This window comes from Megalobrama amblycephala, linkage group LG11 (assembly GCF_018812025.1).
Source record: "Megalobrama amblycephala isolate DHTTF-2021 linkage group LG11, ASM1881202v1, whole genome shotgun sequence".
Lineage (NCBI taxonomy): Eukaryota > Metazoa > Chordata > Actinopteri > Cypriniformes > Xenocyprididae > Megalobrama > Megalobrama amblycephala.
The window spans coordinates 27,732,793-27,750,434 of NC_063054.1; the positions used below are offsets into that span (position 1 = coordinate 27,732,793).

General features: G+C 36.5%; 1 protein-coding gene across 3 annotated transcripts in view; it reads left to right on the plus strand.

The window, feature by feature from the left end:
• Nucleotides 1-37: 37 nt before the first annotated feature.
• LOC125278215 (phosphodiesterase 4D interacting protein) overlaps nt 38-17,642 on the plus strand; it is a 75,820-nt gene continuing 58,215 nt past the window's right edge. The window contains exons 1-3 of one of the 3 annotated variants that reach the window (XM_048207131.1): nt 38-242; nt 10,620-10,672; nt 11,985-12,052. In XM_048207131.1, the coding sequence (XP_048063088.1) occupies nt 196-242; nt 10,620-10,672; nt 11,985-12,052 (168 nt within the window). In that variant the 5' untranslated portion in view covers nt 38-195. Of the gene's footprint in view, nt 243-4,799; nt 5,120-5,244; nt 5,674-10,619; nt 10,673-11,984; nt 12,053-17,642 lie in introns of those variants that run through there. The other 2 variants (XM_048207133.1, XM_048207134.1) reach the window with 2 other exon arrangements.

Genomic DNA, 17,642 nt, shown 5'->3' on the forward strand with positions numbered 1-17,642 from the left:
GGGGGGTTTGCTTGCACTGACTCGACAGACACCAGTGACAATGAATGAACTGCGCATCCTCATATTGCTTTCGAAGCTATGAGACTGGTTTTATGACATCTGCAGCACAATGACAGGTTAATTTACCTTAATTTGATGGTTTGATCACACGCGGTATTGTGGATATACAAACAGGCACATGAAAGATGGACTAATATGGACTGGACAGCGTCCGATGCGCGATACCGGAGAGATGCTGAAAGGTATATCTGCGAGTCCTCAATACATGAAAACAAGTTTAAAATGCTGTGGTTGAGTTGGTTTGTTTCTTTTTTATATCTGCGTAGATATAATTAAAACGTTGTCTGTGATGGTGAAGATGTTAAATATCTCCAAAACATTTACATTTTTTTTCATGTGTGTACATGGCACAGTTCAAGGCTTGTTTTATAAGCTGCAAAGGGTTAATGAAGAAAATAATGACCACGCTGGACCATGTGTTGACAGAAAATATCTGTTAATCACGTGTGCATCTGTATCCTGTCATGTTGATCTGTTTTGATGCCAATAATGTTGAGTCTGTGTTTGTTCCTGTGGGGTTCAGTGCTTTTTGGCCAGTTTTGCTTTCCGCTATACATTAGTAAAGAATAATTAGGATAAGGCTACTAATCCCACTTATAATCAAGTGCTTGTCTAGGGTGCTGAAACTGTTCTAGTGAACAGGCATAAGGACCATCATGGGTGGAGTGATGGATTTGCAAGGATGTAACCAAATGTTAAAGAAAATAGTATTGGTGTCTTATTACTTATTTTAGACCATTAGACCATGTACAGATAAAACCTGACATAAAAAACAGTGCACATGGGGAGCTCCTACTTGCAATTTGGGCATTTGTATTATTATAATTTGTCCATTCATGTTGGATAATGCAGATAATATATTTTTAATTTTACATTTATTTTTCATCATATTCAATTCGACTTTGCTTAATTGTTCAGATGCTTGAAACTCGTAAATATGCTATTTCCAACTACATTTGAAGATCATGCAACAATATTATAAAATAATTCCTGTCTTTGATTCTGATTGGTCAGTAGCTGTGTTTTATTCATGATAAAACATGGCTATGACCACTTCACCCAACGGTTCTGTGTATCACTATACAGAACCTTTAGCAATCACTCTTAGCAAGGTAAACTGTTTGTTCTCAATTGATTGTTCATTGAAGCTTATTGTATTATGTAGAAGAGTATTGTGAGAAAGAGATCGAGTGAGCAAGTTTATTACCTGCATTCAGATTTAGCATTTTCCTTCAGGTCAGTCCTGTGTTCATAATAAAAAAATCTGTTTAAATGTCCAATGTATTATCCTGTCCTTTTAACACTTAAGGGGTTTTCCCATGACTGACAGCGCTAGTCAAAGCATTTGTCAGTTGCGTCTTGCTCCGTGTTCACAACAATTCAGTCTTTTCAATGTAAAAGTCTTCGCTACTCACTGACACACTCATAAAGACAGTCTTTGCCGCCATCTAATGGCGTAATAATGTAACTTCTGTTGTTGTTCACAGTCAAGGAATATTTTTTCCGGCGTAAGAAAGGCTTTAGTGAAAGTTTACTTCTTGAAAGTTGCATTGATACATATTTTTGGCTTTAATATTTATATTGTGTGGTAACTGTTTTATAAAAGCAATAAGGTACTTGAGGCTAGTGCTGTATCGTGAATAAGTTGAAGGGGTTGCTTGCAGCCTAACATCGCCCTTCAGCCGTGACTTATTACAGCACAGCCTCTCGTACTTTATTGCTTACATATTAATTGTAAGTTCAGATTCAGTTCAAATAATAAAACTGTATTTAGTTTTAGTATTGATTTGAAACTATTTTCCTTCATTATTGTCATGTTAGTTATCTTGTTTGTGCTTTTATAGGAACATAAACAGCTGTTATAGGACATTACAAATGTTCATTGTCAAACTTTGTGTTTGACTACATTCATTTTCTTCTTCAGATTGCTGGTAAATGCCACAGCATATGTGAGAGCAGCTGTTTGATGTTATAAAGCTCTCAATGTCATTCACTTCAGTTAATATTTTCAGTGCTCGAGTAGGAATGTTAAAATGACTATGATAATGACTTTCTTAGCATTGCATCTGCTTCCTAATGGCTTTCTAATTGTAATTGACATAATATTGTGTCTGCTTCTAATTCTACTGTCGCAGATGGACGCGTAGCAAGGAATTGTACTTGGAGTTATACAACTTCATTAACAGCTTGTAAAAATGTGACAGAGTTAATTATGGAGTCCATCGCCTCCCTCCTTCTTACACACAGACGTATATATACAATGAAGGACATGTCCTGTTTCTAATCAGCCAGTGCAGGGATTGCCTGGGATTCATTCTACACATATGGCAATCCAGAATTTGCCTGTCAGTGCTGTGAATTCATTATATACAAGACATAGAAGCATGAACAATTCCACAAATGAAATGATTAAATAATAATAGCCGTAGCCTGCCTGCTCACATACCATGTAATAGTCGGTAAAAGTAACCATAACACGTGAGGTCATAGGCATCTTAATGCTTGAAAAAATTTCACCCACATTATGTTTCAAAAATATTATATGGGATAAAAGGGTGCTCAGTTGCTACATATTTATGGCCTATGAAAATACTGGATGTAGTGATGTAATAGCTGTTAGGATCACCTGCTCTGAGGCAAAGCGCTCACCATGAAAGAATCCACTTTTCTGATATAAGACGGGCTGTTTGTGGTTAGTTAGGGTCCTGTGTGACTTGTGGTTCTCTGTCAGTCGTACACCCAGCAGCTGGTCCTGGGCAGCTGTTCAAACATAGGGATTTCAGATTGAAGGGTGGGAACATAGTGCAGTCTCAGTGGTAATTACAGGGTCACCGTTGCTCCTGGGTTAGATACACTACCTCTTTCTCTGTTATTGGAAATATACTTAGGTTTAGTGTGATTCATTCTGTACATTTTAATGTATTCTCTATTTAACTTTAGTTCTATTTTCTCCTTGAATCTCAAAGCATCTTTAATCATTCTGTCGAGCTGAGGAGAAACCGCTCAGAGAGTCCAAACACAGTCGCATGCTGGCTTTTCTTGAAAGAGTAATGCGTGACATTTCCCAGGCCTGCAAGAAGACTAACGGCAGGCTTAATAAGGAATAAAATGTAGCTGATTATGAACACATGAAGATGAATAGCTAGCAGGCTCTTTAATGTCAATTATTTAACTGAGGGAAGGTTTTGTAATTATGTAACTTGCCTGAATGGTATTTCTCGCTGGAGCCAGTCTGTGCCTTTAAAGAAAAAGTGACATAACTGTTCTGAGAAGCTCTGGATAGTTCACCCAAAAATGAAAATTCTGTCATTAAGTAGGCTACTCACCCTCATGTCGTTCCACACTCGTAAGACCTTCGTTCATCTTCGGAACACAAGTTAGGATATTTTTGATAAAATCCGATGGCTCAGTGAGGCCTGCATTGACAGCAAGTTAATTTACACTTTCACTGCCCAGAAAGGTACTAAAGATATATTTAAATCAGTTCATGTGACTACAGTGGTTCAACCTTAATGTTATGATGGGCGATTTCAAAACACTGCTTCATGAAGCTTCAAAGCTTTGTGAATTTTTTTGTTTCGAATCAATGGTTCGGAGAATGAAAGTCACGTGATTTCAGTAGCAAGGCTTTGTTATGTCATAAGCGCTTTGAAATTTCAATGGTTCACGTGACTTTGGCAGTTTGATACACGCTCCGAACCACTGATTCGAAACAAAAGATTTGTAAAGCTTCGAAGCTTCTTGAAGCAGTGTTTTGAAATCGCCCATCACTAGATATTGTTGAATAAAGTCGTTATTTTGTTTTTTTTGTGCACAAAAAGTGTTCTCGTCGCTTCATAACATTAAGGTTGAACCACTGTAGTCACATGAACTGTTTTAAATATGTCTTTAGTAGCTTTCTGGGCATTTGAGAGTGTTAATTATCTTGCTGTCAATGCAGGCCTCTCGGAACCATCGGATTTTATCAAAAATATCTTCATTTGTGTTCCAAAGATGAACGAAGGTCTTACGGGTGTGGAACAACATGAGGGTGAGTAATTAATGACTGAATTTTTTCATTTCTGGACCCTTTAACCTTTATGTCATTGTGTGTGTGTGTGTGTGTGTTTGTATTTTCACTCTAATTACATGCTATATCAGTCACTCTTTCATTGAGATTGCATGTAAGAAAATGAAGTGGATTTTTCTCTGACTAAACTGTTACACAACTCATCAGCCACTCCCCTGGAAAATATGTAATGCAGTTTCCATTTTAGTCCCCTTGAGTTTAGTCACACATTGTGGATTTTATAAATCATCCTGGAGTGAGACAGAACCTCACAGTTATGTCTGTGGCGATATATATATATTTCTCTCTCTCTCTGTCTTTTACAGCTGAGTTAACTTTCAAAGGCTTCTTGAACTTTGTAACGTCATCTTCAGCTGAAAGAAATAATCTACTTTAATGCTGTGTTTTACCTACAGACCTGTCTGAGCCTGTGTCTCTCACCGCCCCTCCCCTCAGCTCATAGACAGTAACAGCTAGGGGCGAATAGCCCATTTACAACTTAAAGGATGCTCCTCAAGCCTGGGCAGGAAGGCCCAATTTGGTTTGTACCAGTTGGAAACCACACACACCCTCCTCCCCACACATACACAGAGAAACCTGTATTTGAGCATGCACGAACAGATCATTCTTTCAGGGCAAGCCCGTGCCGCTCTGTGTGTGTGTACCCTCACCTCTGTGCTGTTTACCACTTAGCAACCCTGTATGTGTGTTTCACTGACTTCTGTTCTGGCCTTGCCACGTCAAATGACCGTCTCTTGCTTGCAGTCCAGAGAGAAAATAGTAGCTTTGCTCTGCGTGTGTGTGTGTGTGCTTGTTTTTGGTTGGACTCCTGACCAGCCTGGTCTTTGGAAATGAAGATTTCTTCACTAAAACACTGGATTGAGATCAGAGCCACAGAAGAGAGCCTGGCTATTCCCCTCTTTAGGAGCTGAGTTTGTTCCTGTCTGTTCTTTTTTAACTTTCGTGTGGTTTGGATGTCGTGAATATGAGTGGATTTCTGTATCGTGGCAGGTAAGGTATTTACCTCAAACAGAGCGGGAAATGCATACTTCAAGAGAGAAAACAGCTTGCTTTCTGTTTTTGAGGAATTTGTTTTTATATTGCTGTGTGTTCCGCCATGTCTTTGGGATTTGTTTGTTGTTAGAGTTTGAATCCAGGCATAACTCGTGGTAATTTGAAAAACGTGGGAGTACAATGTCTGGTTTGCCTCATCTTAAGGCTGAAATCATTACATTGGTACACTTTGCATGAGTAAATTAAGTAAAGTTTTTCAATGCCATTTATGTTTGTGCTATTCCGAATGATTGGGAATACTAAGCTATGCCCCTCTGTTTATGCAATACCACTGTTTAAACAGCATTCACGTTTGAGTGGACCATTTGTCAGTGTGGGGGAGTTCGTTTCTCAGCTGACCACCAGCGTGATTATGAGTGACCTAGAGCAGGTGGTCATGACTCAGGGATCTTCTTGGAATGTTTTGTTTTTATGTGATGAAGCTAAATTGTAATTTTTCCTTCTCTATGGAAAATCTGACTGCAATGGTGGCTGTTCATAGAAACAAAGAGGTACGTTACAAACTTATTAGCATAGGCCCATCCCCCACGATATGCGCACCTTAGTGGGTGGATCGTTGGCAGCATGGTGAAGCTGTTGACATCCTCGTTCGGCTGTGTGTGAAAGACCATCTGTTTAGGTTCCTTTTGCTTGCTGAACCATTCTGTCTATCACTCTCTGTGGGGCAATAATGTGATGTGAGATGGATGTTCTTTGGCTTTTAGGAGAATCTGAAATCTTTTAAGTGGTTTGGTACGGATCATGTAAATTAGGCGCATTCTTTGTCTCTCAGATCAAAGTGAGGGAATTGAACGGCCCCATCTATCACACTTTTGTCTAGGCTGTATTATTGTCTGAACCCATTTAGATAAGTGTTAAGAGCTCATGTGTGACAGTCATCATCTGATGGGCCTTTAGGAAGCGACTAGGTGTATATCATTTGGAAGTGGTATTGAAAAGATCATGAGATGAAGACTAACTTTATTTAAGAACATTCATCACTGGATATGTTTTGTTGTCAAACCAAGGCAATGATTATTCTGCATTGAATCTGTTACATCAAGTGCCCAACTGTAATAGCAATTATTTGAAGTAGATTTTAGTTTACTATTTTAATTAGAGGAGTGATTCCCAACCAGGGGTATATGTACCCCATGGGGGTATTTAAGCAGGTTCCAGGGGGTAAGATTTTGCTTTTGCTTTAAATGGTTAAAGTAATCTGATTTGGTGTTGGTGAAGCAGCACTGTAGCCTGATGGGGATAAGTAGGGTACATCCATTTTTGAAAAAAAATTATGTTTTTATTCAGCGTAAGTGAATTAAGCTGATCAAAAGTAAAGGTATTTATGATGTTACAAAAGATTTCTGTTTAAAATAAATGCAGTTCTTTTGAACTTTCTATTCATCAAAGAATCCTAAAGAAATGCCACTGTTTCCACAAAAATAGTAAGCGCAAGTAGTTTCAACACTGTTTATTAGAATGTGTTCTACACTGTGTATTCATTACAATGATTTCTGAAGGATCACATGACACTGAAGACTGGAGTAATGGCTTCTGAAAATTTAGCTTTGCCAACACAGGAATAACTAAAATATATTAAAATAAAAAAGTGATAATATTACTGTTTTTCCTATCAAATTTGATCAGCCTTGGTGAACATTAGAGACTTCTTTCAAAAACATTTAAAGGTGCCATTGAATTGGAAATTTGAATTTACCTCGGCATAGTTGAATAACAAGAGTTCAGTACGTGGAAATGACATACAGTGAGTCTCAAACTCCATTGTTTCCTCCTTCTTATATAAATCTCATTTGTTTAAAAGACCTCAGAAGAACAGGCGAATCTCAACATAACACCGACTGTTAAGTAACAGTCGGGATCATTAATATGTACGCCCCCAATATTTGCATATGCCAGCCCATGTTCAAGGCATTACACAAGGGCAGCCAGTATTAACGTCTGGATCTGTGCACAGCTGAATCATCAGACTAGGTAAGCAAGCAAGGACAACAGCGAAAAATGGCAGATGGAGCGATAATAACTGACATGATCCATGATAACATGATATTTTTAGTGATATTTGAAAATTGTCTTTCTAAATGTCTAATTTCGTTAGCATGTTGCTAATGTACTGTTAAATGTGGTTAAAGTTACCATCGTTTCTTACTGTATTCACGGAGACAAGACTGCCGTTATTTTCATTTTTTAAACACTTGCAGTCTGTATAATTCATAAACACAATTTCATCCTTTATAAATCTCTCCAACAGTGTAGCGTTAGCCGTTAGCCACGGATCACAGCCTCAAACTCATTCAGAATCAAATGTAAACATGCAAATAAATACCATACTTACACGATTAGACATGCTGCATGACAAACACTTTGTAAAGATCCATTTTGAGGGTTATATTAGCTGTGTGAACTTTGTTTATGCAGTGATGGAGTCGAGAGCTTGGGAGGGGGCGGAGAGTGCGAGCAATTAAAGGGGCCGCAGCCTGAATCGCCGCATTTCTAATTATGCCTCAAAATAGGCAGTTAAAAAAAATTAATTAAAAAAAATCTATGGGGTATTTTGAGCTGCAACTTCACAGACACATTCAGGGTACACCTTAGACTTCTATTACATCTTGTAAAAAAACGTTCGATGGCACCTTTAGAAATCTTATGGACCCCAAACTTTTTAACAGTAGTGTACCTGAAAAGGTTGAGAGACTAATTTGACAAGATTCAGCATTTATAGCATGTTCCTTTCAGACAAGCATCCATGTGTTAATATGCCAAATTCATTTAACATCTTAGTGAATTAGCCATTTAAAAATTGCAGTGCAGTCAAATGTTTGCTATTATTGAGACATGTGAGCATGAGAGCATCATTTTTACCGGATTACCCTATTAGACTGTCCCTTACTTTAAATCAGCTGTTTACTGATGCAGCAACAAACAGCTGCCTCATGACAATTGTGGTATGCTACTGAATACGCTGGAATATACCAGGGCCAGGGGTCTTCAGAAGTGGGTACACAACATGACTGCAGGCAGGTTTGACAATTTACGATAAAATGAAAATACGTGGTAGAATATAATTTTAAAATCTATGCAATGTACAAGTTTATGACTTTGTAATGGCTATATAAGCATCATAAATGTACACTACTGTTCAAATGTTTTGAGTCAGATTTTTTTGAAAGATATGAATACTTTTATTCACCAAAGACGCATTAAAAAGATCAAAAGTGACAATAAAGACATTTATAATGTAAAAAATATTTCTATTTCAAATAAATGCTGTTCATTTGAACTTTATATTCATCATAGAATCCTAAAAAAATGCATCACGTCTTCCACAACAATATTAAGCAATATTGATAATAAGAAATGTTTCTTGAGCACCAAATCAGTTGTTTTCTGAAGCCTGGAGGCTTGGCTTAAAACCAAGGGGTCCTTAGCCTGAAAAAGGTTGAAGACTCCTAGAATATACAATTACAAAATCGATGTCATTCGAAAATAAGCCAAGCACTCAAGCACTGAGTGCATGTGAAAGATGAGTCTGCCTCAAATGTCCTTGTGTCCATTTGTGCTGATGATCTGTAATCTGAGCAGCATTTTGGAGCCTGTGGGCAATAATCAATAAGAATGTTTTAGGGGGTTAAATATTAATGTTTAGAGGAACTGCACTAAATGAGCACTAAGAATTTTGCTGTATATGGGGCAGAATGAGAGGGAAGCTACTAAGTTATGTTGTCCCACAGCTCATGTCAGCATTATGATTATACAATTATATAACCTCTTATTATAATCACATCACTATAATTATCATAGTGCCCAAAGAATACCTGTTTATTAGCAGTACAACTGACTGCGCTGTCCCAACAGATGCTAACATTGTAGTCTATTTTTACATCATAATGTCTGTTTGATAATAGATATTTTTTAATTTGTTGTTTTGTGTAAGGTGGTATAAAGACTAGACTATTTGTCATCTATTAACTAACGTGAAGTAAATGGCAGGTTACAGGCATTCAGACCAAAATTAGGCATTAAAATGATCAGGTGTGCTGATCAGGTGTCACTGAACAGAATGAGTCTTTAGTGTGGAAACTCTGAAGGTTTGTGAACTGGATATTTATCTGACATTTGAGAATGTGTAAATATTACTAGATCCAAAAAAAAAAAAAAAAAAAAAAAAAAGGGCTGACCGATATATCGCATGCGATTGTCACGCGCATTATCGCCATAACCTGCTTTAAAATGGAGCGGCATTTAATAGACAGAAGCGTAAATCACTGAAAGATACGCAATATCGCGTTCATATCGCAGATGAATCGCCTTTGATAATGAACGCGATATAGAGGGTATGCACGTGACGTCACCGTCGACCGTTACGACTGCAGTGCGGTCACGTCCACTGAGTGGCAAAAGACTGAGCGGCAGCATTGGTTTTCAGCGTGAATGTCCCGAAAAACACACAAAACACATCCAAAACGGGAAAGAGCTTTGTGATTGACTGTACAAATAGCTTTGACACAAACCCTGAGGTATATAGGCTATTTAAAGACCGCCGAAAGCTACAGAAAAAAGAAGCAAATGGATCACTGTAATTCACAGAAACAACTTGACTTCAGCAGATAAACATGGATTTGCAGTTATCATTTTGTGTCACATTGTTGGATTTTGAGGTAAAATCACACCGTATACTGTATTGTTATATATTATGTTGACAACTCATCAGTTAAATATTTTCCATCTTATATTCTGCATAATTGGGTGTTTTTAAATAAACAACACTGACAAAAACTATAGGCCTACTATAAACTATATATGTTTTAAGGCTGGACAATATGACGATATAAAATTGATATAAGTGATTACGCGGATTTAAACCTACCTATATTGTAGTTATATAAAATATTCACAGGCAGATTTGCTTTATGTGTCTCCCCGCCGTCGAAATCAGGCACATATAAATGTCAGGAAACACGACTCCTGGCTGCATGTCAATATCCATGGATTAGGTTTATTTGACAAGTTGTAAGGAACACATTCAATTCCAACCTTTAGTGTAATTCGTCAGTTTTACTCGCGTTTTCGCAGTTGCCTCTATTAAATCCAGTCACGCAGCAGCTTCTTTTGCCACTCAGTCCAGCTGAGGGAGCGCGCTTTCGGCGGGAAAATGACGTCGATGCATACCCTCTATTGCGTAGCTTGTCAGTGATCTACGGCTCTGTCTATTAAATGCCGCTCCATTTGAAAGCAGGTGATGGCGATTTCGCGGTAATCGGGGAACCGGCTTTACTGACGAAATGCGCGTGACAATCGCATGCGATCTATCGGTCAGCCCTAAAAAAAACAACAACATTGTTTCATGTTCAAAAACTTGTATGTATGTAATACTGATGCTGCATGTTCTAAAGAAACTGATACAAGACAGTGAATGTTTATCTTTTGTTGTATGTTTCAGACACTATAATGGACATAAAGCAGCCCGGCCCAAGAGCATGATCGATATGGGTGGTAAGTATATAATTTTAAACAAAGGATAGACTCACCAGTTTTTGCAAGTATTTCCATATATACAGTTATTTTCAATAATGTCACAACACATGCCACTTCATGACTTGCCTAAGAAGACCTTTTACCCACAGTAAAATCACTGTACTGCATGGCCTCTTGTGACTTTTTTTTTATAGAATATTGGACAAACTTTGCCAAATCAACTCATTTAATCTTAGACCTGATTGTGCAAAACAGTGGCAGTGACATTTTCTGGATATCAAGTGGCACAAAGCTCTTTCAAAAAGATTAAGGGGCTAAAATCTAAAAACAGAAAACTTTTTATGCGCTTTGGTCGTTTACACAACAATGGCATTTTGGGGGCCTGAAAACGCAAACTTTTGAATATGGGTTTCAAAGTGCAAGTTTTTTAAAACTATACCGTTATCGTCTCCATGTAAACTACAAAAATGTGAATTTGTGAAAACGGTGTCTATAGGCGTGTAGTGTTTCTTTACAAAATGACATCGCCAACTACTGGCCTGGCATGAATAATACAGCTTTTTAGTCGTTTTTGCAGATCCATGTGAACGGGGATCATTTTGACAATGTTGTCAACTGTACGTAATGCAAATTAAAAACTTTTCCATTTTAGTACATCATTCTCTTGTAAACGTACCCTAAATCATCTCTCCCTCATCTTTTCCCTCCTCCTCTCCTCAGATAAAAGCACATACAGTATATTTCTGGACATATTTATGAGTTGCTAATAAAAAACATAAAACTAATGGCTTAATTATGTTTAAGTAAAAGTTCCAGAAAACTCCCTCTCAGACTAAACCTCACTGTGAGTGTTTGACATTTCTCTGGCACGGTAAAAGTGTGGTGCAACAGGCCTGTGCCATGCACTCTTCTCCAATACACCCCCAGGCTCTCTTCCAGTACACATCACTGGCACATATTAAATAAAAGTCCTTTAATAAGCTTTAATGAGGCCATGCTATGGTTTTAAAGAACTGCAAGAAGATTGGGCCTTACCAGTGTTTCTGTGATTATGTCCTGTGGGGGTTCTCCTCCTCTCATGCTTGGAAAAAACACATCATTTTAGCCCTGTTGCTGGAATTTTTCTGCTAACTTTTTTTTTTTGTAATGGTTTGGCACAGTTCTGCTCCTCTATATTATTATATTATATTATATTATATTATATTATATTATATTATATTTGAGTCTGGCCTGCAGCATCCCATTTCTCTCTCTTTCCAACAAAATTTTATATTAATAATATAGATATTTTTTTTAATAGAAATTCTAACCGTTGGTTGTATTCTCACAGATTCCTCCAGTGATGACGCAGAGAAGAGCTCTGTTCTGCAGACACATAGCCTGAGAGAGTTTGAGCAGGTAGGTGCTTGCTTCCATTTCCCCGAAATTAGCTTTTGCATGCAACTGTAAGCCTGTGAAAGCCATTTGTCAGGCCTCTGAGTGGCTTTCATTGTGCTGAGAACGTTGATCTTTGGCATTTGTCTGCAGATACGGTGATCCAGTGAACTAGATGGAGAGCTTACTTAAAACACAGATGTAAATACTATACTTTGTTTTCCTGAGTAATCAGAACCATCCTCTTGTTGCACAGCTAATCGTTCCTTGTACCAGTTCTGACATGTTAATACGCCATCAAGCTGTCCTAGTTCATTCTGGGAATGCCAGATTGTGAACAACATCACTATTGACATGTTCTTTCAGCTCGTTGTCCTCTCTAATCACATTTACCCATGCTGTTGTCCAGTAAACACAATGGAATCCATCAAGATTCCTAAAAACTACGTGTGTACACGCACAGCCGAGTAAACTTTCATATGGTTTTTGTAGTATTTTTTTAATGTGATTTCCATAAAACACACTCTGGAGCAGAGCAGAATCTGGAATGCCTGCTTGTACACACACTGCTGTGGTCTATCTGCATGTGAAATGCTTTCTGGGAAAGGGGCCAGCCTATTATGGCTGTGATATAACCTCAGCCTAAGTTGCTACCTTCATTTACGAGAGGCCTCTGTGAAAGACTGAAGTTTTTTTTCTTAGGAAAGGTTCAGTGTGTAAAAAACATTAAATAAGGACACAAAAGAAAAAGATGACAGACCACTGATAAGAATATAACATATGATATATGTTATATGATATGTAACATATGAGTATTCGATAACAAAAATGCTTTACAAAAATTAAAAGTTGACTTCAGATCGATGTTAGTCAGATTTATCCGCAGTTTAATTATCATAAATCTGCATATTCCCTGCTTTATAGAGGAGAAATCTCATCTCATGCTCCTCAGAACTGTTGTAGTTGAAACTGGCCTACATAGTGTTTTTCATGGCTGGGTAAAAATGTTACATTTTATTTTGCACCATTTTATAATGTATTATTTTCATATAACATATATATTATACAATATATTTAAAAATGTAACATTTTAAAATATATATATTTTTTCTGATTAATCACAATCTTCATTTATCCTTTGTTTCTTCGATTCTTAAAATCTCAAGATCTCTGATTAGTTATGCATGATATCGGCCACCATATCGGTATTGGCCGATATATGTTCATTTTTAATGTTATCGTTATCGGCCTGATAAGGATAATTTGGCCGATTAAAGCCAAAATATAATGGATTATTTCCTTCAGCTGAGACACTTCAGATGTGCACTGTCTGCCATTATGGTTTTGAATTGCTTGAAATATGATTTGAAATCACTTCAGAAAGGAAAATGCAGTTAAGTAATGTACAGCGCAAGTCTGTCATATAGGCTACATAATATTATAATGAACATTATAATTGTGTTCTTGGGACATGGCTTTTAATGGTAAGACTTTTGTTTTTGTAATCAGGCTCTCAAAAATTATATAAAAACTTTTATTTAGATTTATCGGTTAATATAAAGAATTATCGGTATCAGGCCAAAAATTTTATATCGGTGATGCTATGCCTTTTGTCAGTGGCTGCATGATAATGTGAACTGTAGTTTCAATTTATAAAGAAATGGCTAGTTTTAGTGAATTAAAAACATTGTGTAGTCTGATTCTTGTGATGAATGGCTCAAACTGATGAACGATTTGAATCAGTCTGAAATACTGTATAATTTACAATATTAACAGAGAAAGATGTAAACAAAACGAACATTCATGCAGAAATATACTCAAATGAATCAGAATCGAATCTAATAGAATCAGGTTATCTGTATCAATACCTAATCCTATTGTTTTTGCTTTTCGATGGTGCATTTTTGCTAATGTTGTCATATGTGCATTTGAATCATCTTTTTTTGTGTTGTACTTTTGTGTTCGTGTATATGTGAGAGATTTAAATGAGTAACAGTGATCTTTTCTCTATGGATGAAACATTGGTGCTATTGAACACAGTCGGCCTCTAGCCTATATTCCTGTCAGTTGGAAGGGCCGATCGTTTCCAAACTCGCTTGAAATATGAATCTGCCAAAATATCATTTGTAACTGTCAAACAACTCGGTGGGGTGTGATTAGAAGGTAGAAGAGTTAAAAGTAAGGAAAATAGCCCTTTTTGCTATATAGAAGAAATTGAAAGCATATGGTTGCCCGTTGTCCGTACCGACCACAAAGGCAATTTAAATTAATATAAAAAGATGGTCTGTGCGCTGTTACAACCTCAGGACAAATTACAATTGCTAATCTGTTATTTTGCCCTTATTTTGAAGACTTGGCAGCAATGTGGAGATTTTTGACAGGCTCTGTCCAGACCTGATCATTGTGGCCTGGCTCTCTGTGTACCTTTCAGCAAGGAGTCGCCAAAATTCAGAAAGCCTCAGAAAACGAGAGCCGGTTCTGTCTCTCTGGAGATTCTGAGCTCTGTGCAGCACTCTCTTCATTTAGTGTTTCATTTGGATAGAAAATAGGTCAAAATTTTCTGCATGAAGAGCAACACATGCCTTGAAGCATTCATGATTTTTTGCTCCTCGTGTCTGATTCATGTCACAAAGGCAAAATGACTGAGGGTTTAATCGATGATTCTTACTGAAACCAGCCCAGCAGAGGGAAAACACAAAATGATGGAGAAAAATATTTTAAACTGAATCACGTTGTATATTCAAGTGCATTTTTGGCTTTTTAGGAAATCGGTCGGTATTATTCTCCTTCATGCTGTATAACATAGACTCCTGGTTCATATCAGAATGGGTATAACCGCTAACATGTGGCCTTTCTCTCCCAATCTGTACATATGAAAGGTTTTTTTGGTCTCCCTCTCATCTCAGTCAAATTCATCTGGTTTTTTGGGTTATTATTCTCTGACATGAGAGTGATACTTGATACAGTCCGTCTAAATTGCTTTCATTTCCAATATGAAGGCTATATAGAACCTCCTGGGAGGAGGAGGCGGGAGGAAACGTTTAAGATTAAGATTGTGGGAGGTTTTTTTTGTTCGATTTTGGGCTGTTGAAAACACATGTAGTGCCATAAGTGTCTTGCGCTGCCCTCTACTGGTTTGTTTCACAATAACAGTATATTTGATCCACCCCCTGACCCCATTTCCTTTTCCTTCCCCCCCACACTCTCACTGATCAGCACCATCAAGCATACAGGGAGAGAACTGAGGCCAGACAGCTTAATACGAGCCAGATCTTTGTAGTAAATCAGTGGTCCGCATCAGAGGGACAGAGCCATCATGCTGAGTAAATTATGGAGACAGTCATGGTTGATGATGATAATGTAGTGTTGGATCTAATCTGCACCATGTCTGTCTACAGACTGGATGCACCATGTTACTTTACTGAGGGTTTTCTACTGTATTATTTGCTATATGTTGTGTATTCGGTTATATTGTGAAGTATAGGAAAAGTGCAGTAGCCACTAGGAAGAAATTGGGGATCTTTGAGTTATCAGTAGTAGTGTCTAAAAGTACCGTTAGTTCAATACCAAGCTCATAATAAACTAAAATATGTAATGCTACCGCATTTTCTGCTCAAACAGCCGTTTAGATTTTTGTATTCACAAAAGTGCATTCAAAACATACAGTGGTGTTTATGCTTATTATTAAGAGGATGACAGTTTTATATTTTCAAATAGGTTTTGTAATGCACTTCAGTCCTGTGATAAAAATGCTTCAGCAATTATCACAATATGAAAATGTAATAAAGTCACATGCTAATGAAGTGCCTTAAAAATAAAGCAATATTTACTTCATGTGCATCTTTGATCTGTTGATGAGAAACACCAACACAGAATTGAGAAATGTGAAACAATGTTTATTTATTTGAGAAATACTTGAAGGTTACACTATTAATAATTTAATTAGTTAATATTTATATTAACTTTTTTTTTTTTAGATAATATAAATTAGGGCTGCACAACGATTAATCGCGATTAATCGTTTGCAAAATAAAAGTCTGTGTTTTCGTAATATGTGTGTGTTCTGTGTATAATAATTATGTATATATAAATACATGCACATACATGTATACATTTAAGAAATATATGCATGTATAAATAAATATACATATTTATATATATTTTATATTACATATAAATATAGATATTTTATATATAAATACAATTTTTTTCTTAAATATATACATGTATGTGCATGTACCTATATATATATATATATATATATATATATATATATATAATTATTATACACAGAACACACACATGTTACGTAACACAGACTTTTATTTTGCAAACGATTAATCGTGATTAATCGTTGTGCAGCCCTAATATAACTGAATGTTTTTACAGTTATAAATTGAGAATTGAATATTGAATATTGTTAAAATTAATACATGCTACTGAAACTTTAATGTTTTGACAAGCCTGATCTGCAGTAAAAAGTCTGAGACCACATTGAAAATAGAGAATCCAAAATCTAATTTAAAGTTGGAAACAAGCTGATTTTTTTTTTAAGTTGTCGAAAAAATAAAGCAAACATTATGATGTAAAATGAATAGGAAATATTTCAGGTTTTACATAATATAATTTACTTATATTTATTTTCCTATTCAACATTTAATTACTGAAATTATTATGTTAAAAATATCATTTGTAATTAAAAGTTTGTATTAAATAAAAAAAAATACATAAAAGATTTCACTAGATTTTTTTTGGATCCCACTGTATGTTTGAAGCAGCCTTGTTCTGGCTTCAGATTTCAAACCGTCTGCTGTGAAATCATTGCTATTTCAAGCTCTATGCGCAATGTTTACAGATTGAGTATTGTGAGTGTATTTTTTAGAGGAAGTGTGTGTCACAGTATCTACACTCTAAAAAAATAATTTGTTGGCTTAACAACAACAAAAATGAATGCAACAGTTTGCATCAAATTTTTTTTTTTTTTTTTTTTGAGTTATGACAACTTTGAGGGAATTTACGTTCAACCAACAAGCTACATTTTGCACTTTCACATTCACGATCAAAGGGGTAGGGCTCAAGAACCCCCCACCCCTCCACCACCACCACCACCACCACCACCACACACACACACACACACACACACACACACACACACACCCGTACACGCCACTGTCTAGTCCTGTGCAAAGCGTGTTGGGAACTAGAAATTCACTGCCTAATTTCTGAAGTGATCAAGACAGTTTAATTAAGTTACTACAACCTAATTTAAAAAAAAAGAGCCAATTAAAGCAGATTTTAAATTACAGAAGATATTAAGCTGATGTAATGATCAACATTATTATGTCAACAAAACACTACAAAATAATGTTTGCAACTTAAAAGGTTTAATTAAAACAATAAATTAGAATTTTTAACTTGCAACCATGCATTTATTTAAGTTGTGATAACAAGTCCCCTCAATTACTTTGTAGTGTATGTGCCTTTATAGGTATACGAGTGTGTGCGCGAGTCATTTTGAAGTCGTAAGCCATCCCTGTCTCCATTTCAGTATTTTTATTATTCCTTGAGGCCATATGGGACCAATTACAAACAAAATATGCAGGGAGGGGCAAAA